Source organism: Panulirus ornatus, chromosome 29 (assembly GCF_036320965.1).
Source record: "Panulirus ornatus isolate Po-2019 chromosome 29, ASM3632096v1, whole genome shotgun sequence".
Taxonomy (NCBI): domain Eukaryota; kingdom Metazoa; phylum Arthropoda; class Malacostraca; order Decapoda; family Palinuridae; genus Panulirus; species Panulirus ornatus.
In genome coordinates, this window is record NC_092252.1 from 19,616,571 (window position 1) to 19,635,294 (window position 18,724).

The 18,724-nt window shown below is 46.7% G+C and overlaps 1 protein-coding gene across 1 annotated transcript in view; it reads left to right on the plus strand.

Moving 5' to 3' along the window:
- Positions 1-18,724, plus strand: part of LOC139758176 (uncharacterized) — an 80,038-nt gene that overhangs the window by 19,608 nt on the left and 41,706 nt on the right. The window contains exon 2 of the mRNA XM_071679367.1: positions 13,890-13,995. Coding sequence (XP_071535468.1) covers positions 13,938-13,995 — 58 coding nt within the window. The 5' untranslated portion in view covers positions 13,890-13,937. The remainder of the gene's footprint in view (positions 1-13,889; positions 13,996-18,724) is intronic.

The window sequence follows — 18,724 nt, forward strand, 5'->3', positions numbered from 1 at the left end:
GAGGGTGTTTTGAAATGGTTTGGGCACATGGAGAGAATGAGTGAGGAAAGATTGACCAAGAGGATATATGTGTCGGAGGTGGAGGGAACGAGGAGAAGAGGGAGACCAAATTGGAGGTGGAAAGATGGAGTGAAAAAGATTTTGTGTGATCGGGGCCTGAACATGCAGGATGGTGAAAGGAGGGCAAGGAATAGAGTGAATTGGAGCGATGTGGTATACCGGGGTTGACGTGCTGTCAGTGGATTGAATCAAGGCATGTGAAGCGTCTGGGGTAAACCATGGAAAGCTGTGTAGGTATGTATATTTGCGTGTGTGGACGTATGTATATACATGTGTATGGGGGTGGGTTGGGCCATTTCTTTCGTCTGTTTCCTTGCGCTACCTCGCAAACGCGGGAGACAGCGAAACGGCAAAAAAAAAGAAATATATAAAAAATATATAAGAAATATATAAAAGATATATAAGAAATGTATAAAAGATATATAAGAAATATGTGAAATATATATATGAAATATATAAAAGATATATAAGAAATATATAAAAGATATATAAGAAATAAAAGATACATAAGAAATATATAAAAGATATATAAGAAATAAAAGATATATAAGAAATATATGAAAGATATATAAGAAATATATACATAAGTATACATATGTAAGTAGGAGAGATGGCCAGAGAGCGTTACTGGATTACGTGTTAATTGACAGGCGCGCAAAAGAGAGACTTTTGGATGTTAATGTGCTGAGAGGTGCAACTGGAGGGATGTCTGATCATTATCTTGTGGAGGCTAAGGTGAAGATTTGTATGGGTTTTCAGAAAAGAAGAGTGAATGTTGGGGTGAAGAGGGTGGTGAGAGTAAGTGAGCTTGGGAAGGAGACTTGTGTGAGGAAGTACCAGGAGAGACTGAGTACAGAATGGAAAAAGGTGAGAACAATGGAAGTAAGGGGAGTGGGGAAGGAATGGGATGTATTTAGAGAATCAGTGATGGAGTGCACAAAAGATGCTTGTGGCATGAGAAGAGTGGAAGGTGGGTTGATTAGAAAGGGTAGTGAGTGGTGGGATGAAGAAGTAAGATTATTAGTGAAAGAGAAGAGAGAGGCATTTGGACGATTTTTACAGGGAAAAAATGCAATTGAGTGGGAGATGTATAAAAGAAAGAGACAGGAGGTCAAGAGAAAGGTGCAAGAGGTGAAAAAGAGGGCAAATGAGAGTTGGGGTGAGAGAGTATCATTAAATTTTAGGGAGAATAAAAAGATGTTCTGGAAGGAGGTAAATAAAGTGCATAAGACAAGGGAGCAAATGGGAACTTCAGTGAAGGGCGCAAATGGGGAGGTGATAATAAGTAGTGGTGATGTGAGAAGGAGATGGAGTGAGTATTTTGAAGGTTTGTTGAATGTGTTTGATGATAGAGTGGCAGATATAGGGCGTTTTGGTCGAGGTGGTGTGCAAAGTGAGAGGGTTAGGGAAAATGATTTGGTAAACAGAGAAGAGGTAGTAAAAGCTTTGCGGAAGATGAAAGCCGACAAGGTAGCAGGTTTGGATGGTATTGCAGTGGAATTTATTAAAAAAGGGGGTGACTGTATTACTGACTGGTTGGTAAGGTTATGTAATGTATGTATGACTCATGGTGAGGTGCCTGAGGATTGGCGGAATGCGTGCATAGTGCCATTGTACAAAGGCAAAGGGGATAATAGTGAGTGCTCAAATTACAGAGGTATAAGTTTGTTGAGTATTCCTGGTAAATTATATGGGAGGGTATTGATTGAGAGGGTGAAGGCATGTACAGAGCATCAGATTGGGAAGAGCAGTGTGGTTTCAGAAGTGGTAGAGGATGTGTGGATCAGGTGTTTGCTTTGAAGAATGTATGTGAGAAATACTTAGAAAAGGAAATGGATTTGTATGTAGCATTTATGGATCTCTAGAAGGCATATGATAGAGTTGATAGAGATGCTCTGTGGAAGGTATTAAGAATATATGGTGTAGGTGGCAAGATGTTAGAAGCTGATGATACAGCGCTGGTGGCTGATTCATGTGAGAAACTGCAGAAGCTGGTGACTGAGTTTGGTAAAGTGTGTGAAAGAAGAAAGTTAAGAGTAAATGTGAATATAGAGCAAGGTTATTAGGTACAGTAGGGTTGAGGGTCAAGTCAATTGGGAGGTAAGTTTGAATGGAGAAAAACTGGAGGAAGTAAAGTGTTTTAGATATCTGGGAGTGGATCTGGCAGCGGATGGAACCATGGAAGCGGAAGTGAATCATAGGGTGGGGGAGGGGGTGAAAATCCTGGGAGCCTTGAAGAATGTGTGGAAGTCGAGAACATTATCTCGGAAAGCAAAAATGGGTATGTTTGAAGGAATAGTGGTTCCAACAATGTTGTATGGTTGCAAGGCATGGGCTATGGATAGAGTTGTGCGCAGGAGGGTGGATGTGCTGGAAATGAGATGTCTGAGGACAATGTGTGATGTGAGGTGGTTTGATCGAGTAAGTAATGTAAGGGTAAGAGAGATATGTGGAAATAAAAAGAGCGTGGTTGAGAGAGCAGAAGAGGGTGTTTTGAAATGGTTTGGGCACATGGAGAGAATGAGTGAGGAAAGATTGACCAAGAGGATATATGTGTCGGAGGTGGAGGGAACGAGGAGAAGTGGGAGACCAAATTGGAGGTGGAAAGATGGAGTGAAAAAGATTTTGAGTGATCGGGGCCTGAACATGCAGGAGGGTGAAAGGCGGGCAAGGAATAGTGAATTGGATCGATGTGGTATACCGGGGTTGACGTGCTGTCAGTGGATTGAATCAGGGCATGTGAAGCGTCTGGGGTAAACCATGAAAAGGTGTGTGGGGCCTGGATGTGGAAAGGGAGCTGTGGTTTCGGGCATTATTGCATGACAGCCAGAGACTGAGTGTGAATGAATGAGGCCTTTGTTGTCTTTTCCTAGCACTACCCCGCACACATGAGGGGGGAGGGGGATGGTATTCCATGTGTGGTGAGGTGGCGATGGGAAATGAATAAAGGCAGACAGTGTGAATTGTGTGCATGGGTATATATGTATGTGTCTGTGTGTGTATATATATGTGTACAATGAGATGTATAGGTATGTATATTCGCGTGTGTGGACGCGTGTGTGTGTATACATTGTGTATGGGGGCGGGTTGGGCCATTTCTTTCGTCTGTTTCCTTGCGCTACCTCGCAGACGCGGGAGACAGCGACAAAGCAAAATATATAAATAAATAAAGAAATACATAAAAGATATATGATAATTATATGAAGTACTAAAGTTTGAGGAGAAGAGAGAGAAAGTTAGGACCGGTTTGGTCAGTAGTAGATAAGAGGTCAATACTAACTTACTTTCACAACATGTTGTGAGGGAGGGAGTCAAGGTGTGGGAGGGAAGTTGTAACCCTGCAGGCAGACACAAGGCCACAACCTCATCATAGTTGCTTATTAACGATCATATATTGTTAACAACAACACCTGAGACTGAGTCGTACCACAACGAAAACACTCGTATGGGTGACGTATTCCTGGGTCACAAATATAACGGTAATATAACGGTAATATAATGGTAGCATAACGGTAATATAATGGTGATATATTGGCAATATAACGGCAATATAACGGTAATATATCGGTAATATAAATCGTCTAGTCATATTGTTCTTATGTACAACAACAAACTTGGCTTAAAGTTGGTAACTGTTTCTCGAGTGACAACATTGATAATGGACGTCACTGCTGACTCTGACGGTGACGGCACTGTGACAACATTGATAATGGACGTCACTGCTGACTCTGACGGTGACGGCACTGTGACAACATTGATAATGGACGTCACTGCTGACTCTGACGGTGACGGCACTGTGACAACATTGATAATGGACGTCACTGCTGACTCTGACGGTGACGGCACTGTGACAACATTGATAATGGACGTCACTGCTGACTCTGACGGTGACGGCACTGTGACAACATTGATAATGGACATCACTGCTGAACTGTGACGATGACGGCACTGTGACAACATTGATAATGGACGTCACTGCTGAACTGTGACGATGACGGCACTGTGACAACATTGATAATGGACGTCACTGCTGACTCTGACGGTGACGGCACTGTGACAACATTGATAATGGACGTCACTGCTGACTCTGACGGTGACGGCACTGTGACAACATTGATAATGGACGTCACTGCTGACTCTGACGGTGACGGCACTGTGACAACATTGACAATGGACGTCACTGCTGAACTGTGACGATGACGGCACTGTGACAACATTGATAATGGACGTCACTGCTGACTCTGACGGTGACGGCACTGTGACAACATTGATAATGGATGTCACTGCTGACTCTGACGGTGACGGCACTGTGACAACATTGATAATGGACATCACTGCTGAACTGTGACGATGACGGCACTGTGACAACATTGATAATGTACGTCACTGCTGAACTGTGACGATGACGGCACTGTGACAACATTGATAATGGACGTCACTGCTGAACTGTGACGATGACGGCACTGTGACAACATTGATAATGGACGTCACTGCTGACTCTGACGGTGACGGCACTGTGACAACATTGATAATGGACGTCACTGCTGACTCTGACGGTGACGGCATTGTGACAACATTGATAATGGACATCACTGCTGACTCTGACGGTGACGGCACTGTGACAACATTGATAATGGACGTCACTGCTGACTCTGACGGTGACGGCACTGTGACAACATTGATAATGGACGTCACTGCTGAACTGTGACGGTGACGGCATTGTGACAACATTGATAATGGACATCACTGCTGACTCTGACGGTGACGGCACTGTGACAACATTGATAATGGACGTCACTGCTGACTCTGACGGTGACGGCACTGTGACAACATTGATAATGGACATCACTGCTGAACTGTGACGATGACGGCATTGTGACAACATTGATAATGGACATCACTGCTGAACTGTGACGGTGACGGCACTGTGACAACATTGACAATGGACGTCACTGCCGACTCTGACGGTGACGGCATTGTGACAACATTGATAATGGACATCACTGCTGACTCTGACGGTGACGGGACTGTGACAACATTGACAATGGACGTCACTGCTGAACTGTGACGATGACGGCACTGTGACAACATTGATAATGTACGTCACTGCTGAACTGTGACGATGACGGCACTGTGACAACATTGATAATGGACGTCACTGCTGACTCTGACGGTGACGGCACTGTGACAACATTGATAATGGACGTCACTGCTGAACTGTGACGGTGACGGCATTGTGACAACATTGATAATGTACGTCACTGCTGAACTGTGACGGTGACGGCACTGTGACAACATTGATAATGGACGTCACTGCTGACTCTGACGGTGACGGCACTGTGACAACATTGATAATGGACGTCACTGCTGACTCTGACGGTGACGGCACTGTGACAACATTGATAATGGACATCACTGCTGAACTGTGACGATGACGGCACTGTGACAACATTGATAATGGACGTCACTGCTGAATGTGACGGTGACAGCACTGTGACAGCATTGTTAATGTACGTCACTGCTGAACTGTGACGATGACGGCACTGTGACAACATTGATAATGGACGTCACTGCTGACTGACGGTGACGGCACTGTGACAACATTGATAATGGACGTCACTGCTGAACTGTGACGGTGACGACACTGTGACAACATTGATAATGGACATCACTGCTGAACTGTGACGATGACGGCACTGTGACAACATTGTTAATGTACGTCACTGCTGAACTGTGACGGTGACGGCACTGTGACAACATTGTTAATGGACGTCACTGCTGAACTGTGACGGTGACGGCATTGTGACAACATTGATAATGGACGTCACTGCTGAACTGTGACGGTGATGGCATTGTGACAACATTGATAATGGACGTCACTGCTGAACTGTGACGGTGACGGCATTGTGACAAATTTGATAATGTACGTCACTGCTGAACTGTGACGGTGACGGCACTGTGGGAAGATTGATGATGTTATCTACGTAAGTGTGGATGAACAGCTTGGTTGACTGTGAACCGTCTGCTGAGACCAGGATTCGAATGTATGTACTTGACCCTGGCGAGGTCACTACACCACGTGGGGAGGTCAGTACACCCGTGGGGAGGTCAGTACACCACGTGGGGAGGTCAGTACACCACGTGGGGAGGTCAGTACACCACGTGGGGAGGTCAGTACACCACGTGGGGAGGTCAGTACACCACGTGGGGAGGTCAGTACACCACGTGGGGAGGTCAGTACACCACGTGGGGAGGTCAGTACACCCGTGGGGAGGTCAGTACACCACGTGGGGAGGTCAGTACACCCGTGGGGAGGTCAGTACACCACGTGGGGAGGTCAGTACACCAGGTGGGGAGGTCTGTAACGAGACGGACCACACTATATAAACATGTTATAACGGGGAAAAATCTTGGTCTGAGTGCGTCTATGTGTTGTTCCTCATACTGGTGTGTGTGTCTGTGTGTTGTTCCTCATACTGGTGTGTGTGTCTGTGTGTTGTTCCTCATACTGGTGTGTGTGTCTGTGTGTTGTTCCTCATACTGGTGTGTGTGTCTGTGTGTTGTTCCTCATACTGGTGTGTGTGTATGTGTGTGTGTGTTGTTCCTCATGCTGTTGTGTGTATAAGTGTCAGCAGTATACAGAAGACAAGTGTCAGCAAATAACAGCAGACAAGTGTCAGCAGTATACAGAAGACAAGTGTTCATATGATTACTTTCATAATAGGTATGACGAGGTTGTTGCTACAACCAATACAATTATGGACGAGGTTGTGGCTACAACCAATACAATTATGGACGAGGTTGTTGCTACAACCAATACAATTATGGACGAGGTTGTTGCTACAACCAATACAATTATGGACGAGGTTGTTGCTACAACGAAGGCAATTATGGACGAGGTTGTTGCTACAACCAATACAATTATGGACGAGGTTGTTGCTACAACCAATACAATTATGGACGAGGTTGTGGCTACAACCAATACAATTATGGACGAGGTTGTTGCTACAACCAATACAATTATGGACGAGGTTGTGGCTACAACCAATACAATTATGGACGAGGTTGTGGCTACAACCAATACAATTATGGACGAGGTTGTTGCTACAACCAATACAATTATGGACGAGGTTGTTGCTACAACCAATACAATTATGGACGAGGTTGTTGCTACAACCAATACAATTATGGACGAGGTTGTTGCTACAACCAATACAATTATGGACGAGGTTGTTGCTACAACCAATACAATTATGGACGAGGTTGTTGCTACAACGAAGACAATTATGGACGAGGTTGTTGCTACAACCAATACAATTATGGACGAGGTTGTTGCTACAACCAATACAATTATGGACGAGGTTGTGGCTACAACCAATACAATTATGGACGAGGTTGTTGCTACAACCAATACAATTATGGACGAGGTTGTTGCTACAACCAATACAATTATGGACGAGGTTGTGGCTACAACCAATACAATTATGGACGAGGTTGTTGCTACAACCAAGACAATTATGGACGAGGTTGTTGCTACAACCAAGACAATTATGGACGAGGTTGTGGCTATAACCAATACAATTATGGACGAGGTTGTTGCTACAACCAAGACAATTATGGACGAGGTTGTGGCTATAACCAATACAATTAAGTACGAGGTTGTTGCTACAACTAATACAATTATGGACGAGGTTGTGGCTACAACCAATACAATTAAGTACGAGGTTGTTGCTACAACTAATACAATTATGGACGAGGTTGTTGCTACAACGAAGACAATTATGGACGAGGTTGTGGCTTCAACCAATACAATTATGGACGAGGTTGTTGCTACAACGAAGACAATTATGGACGAGGTTGTGGCTACAACCAATACAATTATGGACGAGGTTGTGGCTACAACCAATACAATTATTGACGAGGTTGTGGCTACAACCAATACAATTATGGACGAGGTTGTGGCTACAACGAAGACAATTATGGACGAGGTTGTTGCTACAACCAATACAATTATGGACGAGGTTGTTGCTACAACGAAGGCAATTATGGACGAGGTTGTGGCTACAACCAATACAATTATGGACGAGGTTCTTGCTACAACCAATACAATTATGGACGAGGTTGTTGCTACAACGAAGACAATTATGGACGAGGTTGTTGCTACAACCAATACAATTATGGACGAGGTTGTTGCTACAACCAATACAATTATGGACGAGGTTGTGGCTACAACCAAGCCAATTATGGACGAGGTTGTGGCTACAACCAATACAATTATGGACGAGGTTGTTGCTACAACCAAGACAATTATGGAATAGGTTGTTGCTACAACGAAGACAATTATGGACGAGGTTGTTGCTACAACGAAGACAATTATGGACGAGGTTGTTGCTACAACCAATACAATTATGGACGAGGTTGTGGCTACAACGAAGACAATTATGGACGAGGTTGTTGCTACAACGAAGACAATTATGGACGAGGTTGTTGCTACAACGAAGACAATTATGGACGAGGTTGTTGCTACAACGAAGACAATTATGGACGAGGTTGTTGCTACAACCAATACAATTATGGACGAGGTTGTGGCTACAACCAAGACAATTATGGACGAGGTTGTGGCTACAACGAAGACAATTATGGACGAGGTTGTGGCTACAACCAAGACAATTATGGACGAGGTTGTGGCTACAACGAAGACAATTATGGACGAGGTTGTGGCTACAACGAAGACAATTATGGACGAGGTTGTGGCTACAACGAAGACGTTTTGAAAGGAAGTTTCGTTTACTTGTGGAAATCTGTTTAGATGGATGGCCATGTTCTTAACATTTCTCATAATTGGTTAGACACGCTTTTATTTTGATGAAGCAATTGTGAGGGAGATGAGGGGAAGTTTCTAGGATTATCATCCATGAAGTTGTTGTCACAGTTGGCAGGGTGTCAGTCCTAACCCAGCCCACAAGTTGGGCTGTGTGGAAAGAGAGAAGTTCAGGTGGCGCTGCCCACCTCCGGCCCGTGTAGCAATAGCCGTGTCATGATGAGCCACCCACCTCACACACACCCACCCCCCTCACCATCCTCCCTCATACTACCCACCTCAAGGTCAAGCAGCCCGTCCGCGCACCCACCACCTACTACTAATGCTGCTGCTGCTGCTGCACACCACAATGACAACAGTTCCAGCCTGCGTCGCTCCTCATGACCACCTGTTGTGTGCCAAACATTCCCTAGCTGCCATGTAATAATGGACCGAAACCACAGCTCCCTTTCCACATCCAGGCCCCACACAACTTTCCATGGTTTACCCCAGACGCTTCACATGCCCTGGTTCAATCCATTGACAGCACGTCGACCCCTGTATACCACATCGTTCCAATTCACTCTATTCCTTGCACGCCTTTCACCCTCCTGCATGTTCAGGCCCCGATCACTCAAAATCTTTTTCACTCCATCTTTCCACCTCCAATTTGGTCTCCCACTTCTCCTCGTTCCCTCCACCTCCGACACATATATCCTCTTGGTCAATCTTTCCTCACTCATTCTCTCCATGTGACCAAACCATTTCAAAACACCTTCTTCTGCTCTCTCAACCACGCTCTTTTTATTTCCACACATCTCTCTTACCCTTACGTTACTTACTCGATCAAACCACCTCACACCACACATTGTCCTCAAACATCTCATTTCCAGCACATCCATCCTCCTGCGCACAACTCTATCCATAGCCCACGCCTCGCAACCATACAACATTGTTGGAACCACTATTCCTTCAAACATACCCATTTTTGCTTTCCGAGGAAGGCAGGCGGGGGTGGGCGGGAGGAAGGCGGGCGGGGGTGGGCGTGAGGAAGGCAGGAGGGGATGGGCGGGAGGAAGGCAGGCGTGGGTGGGCGTGCGGGAGGGAGGCAGGCGGGGGTGGGCGTGCAGGAGGCGGAGCAGCGGACGTGATGGTGGAGTTTCTTTGTTAACCTTGAGTGTGGCTGGCTGGCTGGCTGGCCCGACACAATCACTGCAATTACCTCTGTTGTTTGGCTTTACCTCTCCTCCTGTGTAGCCACATTGCTACGTACATTACCTCTCCTCCTGTGTAGCCACATTACTACGTACATTACCTCTCCTCCTGTGTAGCCACATTACTACGTACATTACCTCTCCTCCTGTGTAGCCACATTACTACGTACATTACCTCTCCTCCTGTGTAGCTACATTACTACGTACATTACCTCTCCTCCTGTGTAGCCACATTGCTACGTACATTACCTCTCCTCCTGTGTAGCCACATTACTACGTACATTACCTCTCCTCCTGTGTAGCCACATTACTACGTACATTGCCTCTCTTCCTGTGTAGCCACAGTACTACGTACATTACCTCTCCTCCTGTGTAGCCACATTACTACGTACATTACCTCTCTTCCTGTGTAGCCACATTGCTACGTACATTACCCCTCTTCCTGTGTAGCCACACACATATGATCAACAACATTACATACCATGATTACATACACATACATTGTCATGCACCTTCATACATCAATATCCATACCACACACACACACACACACACACACACACACACACACACACACACACAACGAACACCACTTCAAGAAAAAAGAAAATATATATTCTGCATCCGTCTCCATCACATAAATTATTTACTAGTCATAGGATAACAGCTGACTAGGAGGCGCAGGATAACACAGCTGACCACAGGTGTAGCGAGGTGGTTGTAGGATAACACAGCTGACCACAGGTGTAGTGAGGTGGTTCTAGGATAACACAGCTGACCACTGGTGTAGTGAGGTGGTTGTAGGATAACACAGCTGACCACTGGTGTAGTGAGGTACTTGTAGGATAACACAGTTGACCACTGGTGTAGTGAGGTACTTGTAAGATAACACAGCTGACCACTGGTGTAGTGAGGTGGTTGTAGGATAACACAGCTGACCACTGGTGTAGTGAGGTACTTGTAGGATAACACAGCTGACCACTGGTGTAGTGAGGTACTTGTAAGATAACACAGCTGACCACAGGTGTAGTGAGGTGGTTGTAGGATAACACAGCTGACCACTGGTGTAGTGAGGTGGTTGTAGGATAACACAGCTGACCACTGGTGTAGTGAGGTGGTTGTAGGATAACACAGCTGACCACTGGTGTAGTGAGGTGGTTGTAGTATAACACAGCTGACCACAGGTATAGTGAGGTGGTTGTAGGATAACACAGCTGACCACTGGTGTAGTGAGGTGGTTGTAGTATAACACAGCTGACCACTGGTGTAGTGAGGTACTTGTAAGATAACACAGCTGACCACAGGTGTAGTGAGGTGGTTGTAGGATAACACAGCTGACCACAGGTGTAGTGAGGTGGTTGTAGGATAACACAGCTGACCACTGGTGTAGTGAGGTAGTTGTAGGATAACACAGCTGACCACAGGTGTAGTGAGGTGGTTGTAGGATAACACAGCTGACCACAGGTGTAGTGAGGTGGTTGTAGGATAACACAGCTGACCACTGGTGTAGTGAGGTGGTTGTAAGATAACACAGCTGACCACTGGTGTAGTGAGGTAGTTGTAGGATAACACAGCTGACCACTGGTGTAGTGAGGTGGTTGTAGTATAACACAGCTGACCACAGGTGTAGTGAGGTGGTTGTAGGATAACACAGCTGACCACTGGTGTAGTGAGGTGGTTGTAGTATAACACAGCTGACCACAGGTGTAGTGAGGTGGTTGTAGGATAACACAGCTGACCACTGGTGTAGTGAGGTGGTTGTAGTATAACACAGCTGACCACTGGTGTAGTGAGGTGGTTGTAGGATAACACAGCTGACCACTGGTGTAGTGAGGTGGTTGTAGGATAACACAGCTGACCACAGGTGTAGTGAGGTAGTTGTAGGATAACACAGCTGACCACTGGTGTAGTGAGGTGGTTGTAGGATAACACAGCTGACCACAGGTGTAGTGAGGTGGTTGTATGTACCAAGGCCTGATGTCTCATACGCTCACCCGCCTCTCTTCCACCACGACTCCGTACCCGACCAGACCTACTGAACCCTAGCCTGGCCTACGCGACAGCTTAATGGTCGTACTGCACGACAGCTTAATGCTCGGACTGCATGACAGCTTAATGGTCGTACTGCATGACAGTTTAATGGTCGTACTGCACGCCAGCTTAAAACACTTCACTTCCTCCAGTTTTTCTCCATTCAAACTTACCTCCCATTTGACTTGACCCTCAACCCTACTGTACCTAATAACCTTGCTCTTATTCACATTTACTCTTAACTTTCTTCTTTCACACACTTTACCAAACTCAGTCACCAGCTTCTGCAGTTTCTCACATGAATCAGCCACCAGCGCTGTATCATCAGCGAACAACAACTGACTCACTTCCCAAGCTCTCTCATCCCCAACAGACTGCATACTTGCCCCTCTTTCCAAACTCTTGTATTTACCTCCTTACAAACCCCATCCATAAACAAATTAAACAACCATGGAGACATCACACACCCCTGCCGCACCCCTGCATTCACTGACAACCAATCACTTTCCTTTCTTCCTACACGTACACATGCCTTACATCCTCGATAAAAACTTTCCACTGCTTCTAACAACTTGCCTCCCACACCGTATATTCTTAATACCTTCCACAGAGCATCTCTATCAACTCTATCATATGCCTTCTCCAGATCCATAAATGCTATATACAAATCCATTTGCTTTTCTAAGTATTTTTCACATACATTGCAAAGCAAACACCTGATCCACACATCCTCTACCACTTCTGAAACCACACTGGTCTTCCCCAATCTGATGCTCTGTACATGCCTTCACCTTCTCAATCAATACCCTCCCATATAATTTACCAGGAATACTCAACAAACTTATACCTCTGTAATTTGAGCACTCACTCTTATCCCCTTTGCCTTTGTACAATGGCACTATGCAAGCATTCCGCCAGTCCTCAGGCACCTCACCATGATTCATACATACATTGAATAACCTTACCAACCAGTCAACAATGCAGTCACCCACTTTTTTAATAAATTCCACTGCAATACCAACCAAACCTGCTGCCTTGCCAGCTTTCATCTTCCGCAAAGCTTTTACTACCTCTTCTACGTTTACCAAATCATTCTCCCTCACCCTCTCACTTCGCACACCACCTCGGCCAAAACACCCTATATCTGCCACTCTATCATCAAACACATTCAGCAAACCTTCAAAATACTCACTCCATCTCCTTCTCACATCACCACTACTTGTTATCACTTCCCCATTAGCCCCCTTCCACTGATGTTCCTATTTGTTCCCTTGTCTTACGCACTTTATTTACCTCCTTCTAAAACATCTTTTTATTCCCCCTAAAATTTAATGAAGCTCTCTCACCCCAACTCTCATTTGCCCTCTTTTTCACCTCTTGCACCTTTCTCTTGACCTCCTGTCTCTTTCTTTTATACATCTCCCAGTCATTTGCATTATTTCCTTGCAAAAATCGTCGAAATGCCTCTCTCTTCTCTTTCACTAATAATCTTACTTCTTCATCTCATCACTCACTACCCTTTCTAATCTGCCCACCTCCCACGCTTCTCATGCCACAAGCATCTTTTGCGCAAGCCATTACTGCTTCCCTAAATACATCCCATTCCTCCCCTACTCCCCTTATATATATATATATATATATATATATATATATATATATATATATATATATATATATATATATATATATATATAGATAGTAGATAGATAGATAGATAGATAGATAGATAGATAAATAGATATAGATAGGTAGATAGATATTACTATATCAAGTTTACATTTCAGTGTTATCAAGAGAGCGACCCAGTCGTCATCTGACCAACGTAAACAACAATGGGACCATGGTGGAAGGTGTTCCTGGTGCAGCTGCTGCTCTGCTGCTGCTGCTCTGGTGAGTTTATGTTAAGGGTCATACATTCATGACGGGTCACGTGCACTACTGTATACACTACTACTCACGGTCTTGATTGGCTTCTGCTGATGTACGTGCGGGTGGAAACAGTGGTGTAAGTTGTGTGTCTTCATGTCAGGCTGTGTTGATCATGACGTGTGTGTGTTCACGTGTTCATGGTGGGACGTGTGTGTTCACATGTTCATGACGGGACGTGTGTGCTGACGAGTTCATGGTGGGACGTGTGTTCACGTGGCCATAGTGGGACGTGTGTGCTGACATGCTCATGATCGGACGTGTGTGTTCATGTGTTCATGGTGGGACGTGTGTGCTCACGTGTTTATGATGGAACGTGTGTGCTGACGTGTTCATGGGCCGTGTATGTTCACTTATCCTGGTGGGACGTGTGTGTTCACTTGTTCATGTTAGGACGTGTGTGCTGACGTTCATGGTGGGACGTGTGCTGACGTTCATGGTGGGACGTGTGCTCACGTGGTCATGGTGGGACGTGTGTGCTGACTTGTTCGTGATGGGACGCGTTTTCAGGTGTTCATAGTGGGACGTGTGCTCACGTGGTCATGGTGGGACGTGTGTGCTGACGTGTTTACGGGACATGAGTGTTCACTTATCATGGTGGGACGTGTGTGTTCACGTGTTCATGTTGGGACGTGTGTGCTGACGTGTTAATGGTGGAACGTGTGCTCACGTGGTCATGGGGACGTGTGTGCTGACATGATCATGGTGGGACGTGTGTGTTTACGTGTTCATGTTGGGACGTGTGTGCTGACATGTTCATGATGGGACGTGTGTGTTCACGTGCTCATGGTGGGACGTGTGTGTTCACTTTTCATGGTGGGACGTGTGTGTTCACGTGTTCATGTTGGAACGTGCGTGCTGACGTGTTCATGGTGGGACATGTGTGCCGACGTATTCATGGTGGGACTTGTGTGCTGACGTGTTCATGATCGGACGTGTGTGCTGACGTGTTCATGGTGGGACGGGTATGCTGACGTGTTCATGGTGGGACGTGTATGTTGACATGTTCATGATGGGACCATGTGAACTGACGTGTTCATGGTGGGACGTGTGTGTTTACGTGTTCATGATGGGACGCGTGTGTTCACGTGTTCATGATGGGACGTGTATGTTCACGTGTTCATGGTGGGACTTATGTGTTCACGTGTTCATGCTGGGACGTGTGTGCTGATGTCTTCATGGTGGGACGTGTGCTCACGTGTTCATGGTAGGACGTGTTTACTAACGTGATCTTGTTTGGACGTGTGTGCTGACGTGTTCATGTTGGGACGTGTGTGCTCACGTGTGTATGGTGGGACGTGTGTGTTGACGTGTTTATGGTGGGCCGTGTGTGTTCACGTGTTCATGTTGAAACGTGTGTGTTCACGTTTTCATGGTAGGACCAGTGTGTTCACGTGTTTATGGTAGGACCAGTGTGTTCACGTGTTCATGGTGGGACGTGGTTTTTACGTGTTCTTGGTGGGACGCATGTGCTGACGTGTTCATGGTAGGACGTGTGTGCTCGCTTGTTCATGGTGGGACGTATGTGTTCACGTGTTCATGGTCGGACGTTTGCGTTGACATGGTCATGGTGGGACGTGTGTGTTCACTTTTTCATGGTAGGACCTGTGTGCTGACGTGTTCATGGTGGGACGTGTGTGCTGACGTTTTCATGGTGGGACGTGTGTGCTGACGTGTTCATGTTGGGAAGTGTGTGCTGGGTGTTCATGGTGGTATGCGTGTGTTGACGTGGTTATGGTGGGACGTGTGTGTTCACGTTTCCATGGTAGGACGTGTGTGCTGACGTGTTCATGGTGGGACGTGTATGCAGACGTGTTCATGGTGGAACGTGTATGTTGACGTGTTCATGATGGGACCATGTGAGCTGACGTGTTCATGGTGGGACGTGCGTGTTCACTTGTTCATGATGGGACGTGTGTGTTCACTTGTTCATGGTGGGACGTGTGTTCATCGTGTTCATGGTGGGACTTGTGCGTTCATGTGTTCACGGTGGGACGTGTGCTGATGTCTTCATGGTGGGACGTGTGCGTTCACATGTTCATGGTGGGACGTGTGCGCTGACGTGTTCATGTTGGGACGTGTGTGTTCACGTGTGTATGGAGGAACGTGTGTGGTGACGTGTTCATGGTGGGATGTGTGTGCTCACGTGTTCATAGTGGGAAGTGTGTGCTGACGTGTTCATGGTGGGACGTATGTGTTCACGTGTTCATGGTCGGACGTGTGTCTTCACGTATTCATTGTAGGGCGTGTGTGCTGACGTTGTCATGGTGGGACGTGTTTGCTGACATTTTTATGGAGGGACGTGTGTTCTGAGGTGTTCATTGTGGAACGTGTGTGCTGACATGTTCATGGTGGGACGTATGAGCTGACGTGTTCATGGTGGGACGTGTGTGCTGACGTGTTATTGTGGGACGTTTGTGATGATATCTTCATGGTGGGACGTGCGAGCTTACGTCTTCATGGTGGGACGTGTGTGTTCACCTTTTCATGATGGGATTTGTGTGCTGACGTATTTATGGGGGACGTGTGTGTTCACTTTCCATGGTGAGATGTGTGTTCACGAGTTCATGGTGGGACGTGTGTGCTAACGTGTTCATGGTGGGACGCGTTTGCTCACGTGTTCATGGTGGGACGTGTGTGTTTACGTGTTCATGGTGGGATATGTGTGCTTACGTGTTCATGGTGGGATGTGTTCTGACGTGCTCATGGTGGGACGTGTGTGTTCACGTGTTCATGTTGGGACGTGTGTGCTGACGCGTTCATGGTGGGACGTGTTTGTTCACGTGTTCATGGTGGGACGTGTGCGTTCACGTGTTCATGGTGGGACGTGTGTGTTCACGTGTTCATGTTGGGACGTGTGTGTTCACGTGTGTATGGAGGGACGTGTGTGCTGACGTGTTCATGGTGGGATTGTGTGCTCACGTGTTCATGGTGGGAAGTGTGTGCTGACGTGTTCATGGTGGGACGTATGTGTTCACGTGTTCATAGTCGGACGTGTCTTCACGTATTCATGGTAGGACGTGTGTGTTGACGTTTTCATGATGGGACGTGTGTGCTGACATTTTCATGGAGGGACGTGTGTGTTGAGGTGGTTATTGTGGAACGTGTGTGCTGACGTGTTCATGGTGGGACGTATGAGCTGACGTGTTCATGGTGGGACGTGTGTGCTGACGTGTTATTGCGGGACGTTTGTGATGATATCTTCATGGTGGGACGTGCGAGCTGACGTCTTCATGGTGGGACGTGTGTGTTCACCTTTTCATGATGGGATGTATGTGCTGACGTATTTATGGGAGACGTGTGTGTTCACTTTCCATGGTGGGATGTGTGTGTTCACGTGTTCATGGTGGGACGTGTGTGCTGACGTGTTCATGGTGGGACGCGTTTGCTCACGTGTTCACGGTGGGACGTGTTACGTGTTCATGGTGGGATGTGTGTGCTGACGTGCTCATGGTGGGACGTGTGTGTTCACGTGTTCATGTTGGGACGTGTGTGCTGACGCGTTCATGGTGGGACGTGTGTGCTGACGCGTTCATGGTGGGACGTGTTTGTTCACGTGTTCATGGTGGGACGTGTGTGCTGACGTGTTCATGGTGGGGCGTGTGTGTTCACGTGTTCGTGATGGAACGTGTGTGTTCACGTGTTCATGGTGGGACGTGTGTGCTCACGTGTTCATGGTGGGACGTGTGTGTTCATGTGTTCATTTTTGGACGTATGTGCTGACGTGTTCATGGTGGGACGTGTGTGCTGACGTTTTCATGGTGGGGCGTGTGTGTTCACGTGTTCGTGATGGAACGTGTGTGTTCACGTGTTCATAGTGGGACGTGTGTGTTTACGTGTTCATGGTGGGACGTGTGTGTTCATGTGTTCATTTTTGGACGTATGTGCTGACGTGTTCATGGTGGGACGTGTGTGCTGACGTCTTCATGGTGGGACGTGTTTGCTGACGTGTTCATGGTGGGACGTGTGCGTTCACGTCTTCATGGTGGGACGTGTGTGCTGACGTGCTTATGATGGGACGCGTGTTTACGTCTTCATGGTGGGACGTGTTTGCTGACGTGTTCATGATGGGACGTGTGTTCACGTGTTCATGGTGGAAAGTATGTGCTCACGTGTTCATGGAGGTACGTGCGTGCTCACATGTTCGTACGTGTGTATTCGAGGTGGGACACGTGCTCGTTTTCATGATGAGACGTGTGTGCTGACGTGTTCGAACGTGTTTGTTCACGTGTTCATGGTGGACGAGTGTGCTGACGTGCTCATGGTGGGACGTGTATCTTCACGTTTTCATGGAACGTGTGTTCACGTGTTATGGTGGGACATGTGTGCTGACATGTTCATGGTGGGACGTGTGTGTTCACGTTCATGATGGGACGTGTGTGTTCACATGTTCATGGTGGGACATGTTTGCTCATGTGTTCATGGTGGGACATGTGTTCACGTATTCATGGTGGGACGTGTGTGTTCACATGTTCATGGTGGAACGTGTGTCTGTTCATGTTGGGACGTGTGTGTTCATGGTGGGACGTGTGTGTACATGATGGGACGTGTGTGTTCGTGGTGGTACGTGTGTCTTCATGGTGGGACGTGTGTGTGTTCGCGGTGGGACGTGTGTGTTCGTGGTTGGACGTGTGTGTTCATGGTGGGACGTGAGTGTTCGTGGTGGGACGGTTGTTTGTGATGGGACGTGTGT